At 31.7% G+C, this 6,747-nt stretch overlaps 1 protein-coding gene across 2 annotated transcripts in view; it reads right to left on the bottom strand.

The window, feature by feature from the left end:
• The window catches only part of LOC144968783 (P2X purinoceptor 4-like), a 29,784-nt gene extending 23,037 nt beyond the window's left edge, over positions 1-6,747 (bottom strand). The window contains exons 1-3 of one of the 2 annotated variants that reach the window (XM_078907458.1): positions 6,575-6,747; positions 2,837-2,993; positions 1,886-1,957 (exon numbers count right to left, since the gene is read on the bottom strand). In XM_078907458.1, the coding sequence (XP_078763584.1) occupies positions 1,886-1,957; positions 2,837-2,993; positions 6,575-6,726 (381 nt within the window). In that variant the 5' untranslated portion in view covers positions 6,727-6,747. The remainder of the gene's footprint in view (positions 1-1,885; positions 1,958-2,836; positions 2,994-6,574) is intronic. The other variant, XM_078907459.1, reaches the window with a different exon arrangement.

Raw genomic sequence — 6,747 nt, 5'->3', positions numbered from 1 at the left:
TTTTTAAAAAGAAAAAAAAATATTAAAAAAAAACAACATCCCTCCCCCCGTAAAACCCTTAAAAACAAAAACAAAACAATAAACTGGCCAGTTTTAGCGCACATCTACAGATTTACTACCGAACTGAATTTGACTGCTGATGGCTCAAAGGATTCAACTCAATCTAACTAAATTTCCACAATAGTATAATGATTAAAATAAATAAGCACCTCTGAGTAAAAACCTTTTTATTTTGTGATCTGTCAGCACCGAAACCCATTCATGTTTTCAAGTTAAATCTATTGTGGAGAAGGGTTGCCAGATTCAAGTGCTGTAAATACAGATTTTATTACTGGACCAATTTAGATCACTGATGGCTCAAAAGATTGGCCTTGATCCATCTTAACTTCCAAACTAGTATGATAATAAAAAATAAATAAGCGTCTATGTGTCATAAGCCATTCCCTTACCCATAAATTTTTACAGGTTCTCCACTGAAGATGTGTATATACATAATATAGTTCACCGACTCATTTGCACACTATCAAGAACTAATCTAATAGAAGGCGAAATGGGCTGTTATCTGGAGTTTTAATGTTCTTGTTTGAACAAAGAAGCAAAAGGATGGCTTGTACAATTACCTCGTGTGTAATTAAGTAAAGTGAATTATTTTTATTAAATTAAATGACAAATTGTATTAATGCAGGCCTGCCTTCTTCTACCCAAAAAATAATTTAAAAATTAGAACTTTGAATTTTGGACTCCACCTAAAGAGCAGTTGCTGAAAACGAAAATTTAGTGTGAGACCATTAATAGAAAGGATAACAAAGTGATATTCAAGGGGGAAAAAATATGTTGATAGCAGAGCTTTAGTTGGGACTATTGGGATTCAAGTGCAATGCCTTATATACTAGGTATCTCGCTCCCAAATATTGATGAAACACTTCAAAACTGACTGATCTGAGTCATACATGATAACACTTGACTCCTTGGTAAAGAATGATAATACTCTATAACTGTCCAAAATATTTATCTCTGCACAAGGCCATGTGCCCATATTAAAATCATTTTACCAAAAGGTACAACGATGTGCATCAATTTAATCATCAACCATCCCATCAATAAGTTGAAGTATATCTGAGTTTAGAAAGTGAAACGTCTATGTTCAGAGATTACACTTGACACAATCACCCACTGTTTATCTTATACTTATAACGCACATAGTGCTTATCAGAAATATTTAGAGAAAAATATGCCATTTATGAGATTACATGATGGTCGAATTTACTACTACAGAAGCTTGATAAAATGAATGTAAGGAGCTAATTCTTAGGTTAATATATAGTATATGAAATTATTAAACTAATGTCATGATAATTTTTACATCATAATTTGTGGGTACAAAAATCATTTATAATTTTTTTAAAATGAGTTAATCATTCCTCCACATGAGTATACTTCTGAGGACAAGCATGGAAAAGAAAACCACAGTAACAAAGTGTAAAAGTATATTCTTTACATTTTTTTTTTCGAAAACAATCTTCGCTACTTTCTAAATCAAGAGATTTCTAAATAATCCATTCAACAATTCTATTTAATGTCTATATATGAAGGATTTCCAAATTCTCTCATATATCCCCTCAAGGTATCAAGAATGTTCAGACACCATTAATCTCATTTGATAGCACTATGGTGAAAATGATAATCAGTATTAGTAAAAATGACTCAAGTAGTCTATGAGATTAAATAGGCTAAAGCATCATTATCAGTAATCCTTCTACGTCACTTATTTTAATGATAACATGAAATAAAATTATTGTTGAAAATGATCTGCGTCACAAGTTTTAATGATAATATGTTATATCATTTAACAATTGTTGAATATGTTATCAAATGGAGTACATACCTCATCACACACCCCTTGATGTTGTTCATTAATTACAAGAACATTAGTCATTACAAAGAAAGCATTGTTCTCCTGTGAACAAAACAATATTAAGAATAGACCTTTATAAATTAGGGAGACATAATATTGAAATGGCTATGAAAAATTTCAGTAAAAATATCAGATACATTTATGTTGAGCATTTCAAATGGTAATTACCATGCTAAATGCACTTTGAAATATGAAGTTTATTTGTCGGATATAATATGTTTAAAAAACTTGTTTTTCTCACTCCAAAACTTTCTATCTACCCTACTTAATTCTAATTGTGACCAGAGTTTTACATAACCCTTTCGGGGTTTTGATAGAAGGTAGTATATTGTATCTGATATAAAGCATTATTTTTATAGGCCAAAATCATATCTAAAGCATTATAAGTTTCTATCCAATTCATATTCCAAGAAATTGAAGATACTTTTTGGGTTCTTTTAAGTGAGTCTCAAGAAAAATGCTAGCATATTAATCAAGCTCTGAAAGATTTTAATTTAGGTTAAACTGATATCAAAGGAATCACACCCATTTTTGCAAAGACTCTTTCAGAAGAATGTTTTAACAAATAAATTAATTAATAAAAATAAACAATTCAATTCATTTAAGATGGTGAAAATGTGTTTTTCCGAATACAATTTATTCACTTGGTATGCAGCCCACAATACAATCACACCAATACAAATTTTTCAAAAAGAAAGGGTGTTATAGTTGATTGCATCCACAATCCGCGGGTCCAACGCGAAGAAGAAATTGCTTTATTAGTTTTTAATAGATTGCCCTCCTATCCCAAAGATCTGATATACAAATCTAGCTTTTAGGTGAAAAGCATACATTCTATGTCTTTACAACATAGCAATCTAAAAAAAGTAAAAATGTTTAAAATGAAAATTTTTTGCATCATCTATCCATGAGAAATCTTACCTGTGGAGGAATTACATAGTCTGCTACATCCCAGGTCCTGCCCCCCATTGATGGGGTACCAGAATAATTAGTATAGACTATTCCTTTCAATTTGGTTGTTACAGCACTCTGAACATTTTCAAATTCTTGATAGCCTTTTTTGAATACAATCACATACCTGAAATATTAGAAATTTATAAATGGACTTTAACTGTGAAAACTGTTTTGAACTTTTATTTTTGGGCAGTTTCATTGCTTTTTTTTTCAATTTCAATACATTTGACATAACAGGAATCCTTGGGTTTATTCATTATTATTTGCTTTATTCTAATCTTTTAATTGATCTTTAAAAGAACTAAAACCAGTAACAGTCTCAGCTTTTGATGAGAAAGAAATTAAATAGGAAATTTCATCTATATTCCTTTTACATGTGTACTTCCTTACCTATAATTCTTTTCTTTTATTATTATTATTATTATTATTATTATTATTATTATTATTATTATTATTATTATTATTATTATTATTATCATTATCATTATTATTATTATTATTATTATTATTATTATTATTATTATTATTATTATTATTATTATTATTATTACTAGGGGCGAAATGGTTAAGGCATTGCACCATGACACGGAAGGACCCGGCACTTTCGTTTTTTTCCATGAGCAAGATTATTAACCCCCGAATTGCTCACTTGGACAACATGGGTGATTCCTGTTGACATCAGACATCTTGTTTGATGAATTATCTATATTCCTTCGTGGAATGCCCAGCCGACGATATCTTATGATGTAGTGGTGGAAAAGGCATAATTTTTAATTTTTAAAATTATTATCATTATTATTATTATTCTTAGATAAAACAAGAGAGTAAACTAAAAGTTCTGCAATTCTTTTTGGAATTAAATGACGTTAAATGATGTTTAAAACATGAACATTGCTGTTTATTTTTCACATTTTCATTATAAAAATGTTTTGATGATTTTTGAAACTTTTGACTCATTTTTTTCATGCTGTTGGAAAAAAATTCATGGTAAATCCATGAGCAAAATGACTTTTTTTTATCTGAATAAAACTAAAGAATGATACTTTCACCTTGTTTGTTGTGAAATTATCTTTACAAAATGTATAGTTGTCAATAGTTTTGATTGAAATTGAATTGCCTACGATTATTTTTTGCACACTTGTGTCAAATTCAAAATGACCAGGATTTTGATCCACATTTTGAGTGCACTATCATTTTTTAGCTGGGTTAAAACATTGGCAGACTGTTGTGATCAACGGTGTTCAATCAGAATCAAAACTGCTGTCATTCTGAGTGCCACAAGACTCAGTTCTTGGCCCCATCCTCTAATATTTCCAAGCAACCCCTTTCAAATGTCATCTCAAAATACTATCTTAATTACCGCTTTTATGCGGATGACACACAAATTCATTATTCTATTCTCTCCCTTTAAGTTTAAGTGATTTACAAACACTTATACATCGGTTTTTCTGATTGTTTTAATGAAATAAAGAGATGGGTGTATAAAAATAAACTAAAACTCAATGATGATAAAACAGATGTCTTGATCTGTGGTAGGCTAAATATTCTTCAAAATGCAAAGAGATTACCAATTACTTTCGGCAATAGTACCATTGAGATTTCCTCACAAGCAAAAACCTTGATGTTTCCATTGATCAAGATCTCACAGTCATGTAAATCAGTGCTTCCTCCAAGAAATTGTCAAAAAGGAGGATTTTTTTAGAAACCGGCCGAAGGCGGGCAATGCGACCTCCAAAGGGGGGTCCGGGGGCATGCTCCCCCAGAAAATTTTAAAAATTGCCATGCAATTAGAGCCATTTGGAGCCTTTTTGGATCAAAATTATGATTTTTGTTAAGCACTTCAACAAAAAATTTTTTTCTTGAAATTTTCCGCAGAGATTTCTCTTGGTTTTTGACAAGTGCGGATTTTTCATGGATCATTAAAAATGCGGAAATCCGCATAAAAGAGGAAAAGAGGAAGCACTGGTAAATAACACCCTAAAATGTGTATACCTAGAAATGGATAATAATGAGCTTTTTTGATTTAGGAAGTGTCAATTGCCAAGGAGTGAGTCTTTGGTAGTTGACAGTTCATCAACTGCCAAGGAGTCAAATTGGAACTCTTCAGCTGCGCTGCATGTGGTGATTTCAGTCGAGCCTCGATTTGCGCGCATACGAATTTCGAATCCTGTCACTTTCTTCCATTCACTCATTCCTTGTCAATCGTTGTGGAAAGGATCAAGTCAACACTTGTTGGCATTTGTTTTTAATTTTTAAGTCTTTTCACGAATTCCAAGATGAGTTAAAATAATATCAAAATAAAAATTTCTGTTGATTTCAGATTCAGCTAAAAAAAACAACAAAGAAGGACGAAGTGGCAAATCCCTGCCAAGAAGTCCTAAATTAAAAAAGAAAAGTAAGATTTCCTTTATTTTAAAGGAAAAATACTGCACATTGTCTTAATAAGGAAAGTTAACATAAAACATTTGTGCAACAAGATCAATCCGTGGCAGTTAATAGTAAATAGTTGACGATTTACCAACTTGCAAGGTCCGTGACAAAAAGAGGAAATATGAGAGAGAGAGAGAAAGGAGGAAATGACAGAGAATTACACACACACAGAGGGAAAAGAGAAAATGACAGAGAGAGAGAGAGAGAGAAAGAAGAGAAAATGACAGAGAGAGAGAGAAAGAAGAGAAAATGACAGAGAGAGAGAGAGAGAGAGAGAGAAAGAAAGAGAGAGAGAGAGAGAGAGAGAGAGAGAGAGAGAGAGAGAGAGAGAGAGAGAGAGAAAGAGAGAGAGAAGAGTAAAAGAGAGTATTAATTAATATTAATATTAATAACATCACTCTGCGACAATGCATCACTTCGTGACACTAAAGGTAGTCGGTGGCAGTTATAAGTACACATGCGTAGTTGATGAAATGACACGGTCCTTGGCAATTGACGATTTGACAATTGACGCTACCTTTGATTTAACATTGTTGTATTAAAATATTATTATGGACAAAATATTGTGTTGGTGTCGGAGTATTTCCATTACAACAATGAGCCCATAACAATTTGGGTTACCAGACCTGCAAATAATATGTGCACTTCGCAATGTACATTCATTTATTATCATAACATTATTATCTATCCAGGCCTGCAAATAATATGTGCACTTCACAATGTACATTCATTATCATATCATTAGTAGTATTACTATAAATTATCTATCATTTTATCGTCATATCCCATTATTTTCTTTGCCTTTGAGATTAAAGAAAGGCCGTCATTATTCCCAGACAGCTGTCTGGGAATAACCAATTTTCGTTTTGGCAGACCCTGTCTGGGAATAATCACAGCGTTAAAGAAATGAGACTCATGATGGCAATTTATTATTTTTATTTTTTAGGGTTTTTTAAATTTTTTATTTTTACTCTAATTTTGACATAGAAAAAAAAGTTGGCTACCATTTCTCTTAAAATCAGATGAAACATCTGGCTAATAAAACATAGGTAAAATTACTTCTCTCCACTGTTATAATTTTTTGTTTTTAATATTTACCCGAGGTTGAAGGGATTGTTGAGTCGAAGTGAAGTCTATCTAGATAGTGTAAGAGTGAGTGTAAGTTAATAAGTATGACAGTAGAAGTCAGTGGAGTGAATACGAATACGAGTGAAGAGGATCGTCACATCATATTTCTAACAAACGATTTATTTTAGGAGTGAAATTGTGACTTACCCAATAATATAGCCAATTATAGCAAGCTGCAATAATCTATTAATTATTCCAACCTTTTTGCTTCTAATGTGTACAATTCGAGGTGTATCATACTCAAAAAATACTGAGATCGCCGATCTGACGTACTTTGAGGTGGACATCTTTTCGATCATGTGACTACGGCAAAAATTTTC

The sequence above is a fragment of the Berghia stephanieae genome, chromosome 3 (genome assembly GCF_034508935.2).
Source record: "Berghia stephanieae isolate SIO BIC M18660-M18661 chromosome 3, UCSD_Bste_1.3, whole genome shotgun sequence".
NCBI lineage: Eukaryota > Metazoa > Mollusca > Gastropoda > Nudibranchia > Aeolidiidae > Berghia > Berghia stephanieae.
This window is presented reverse-complemented; position numbering and strand designations above follow the sequence as displayed.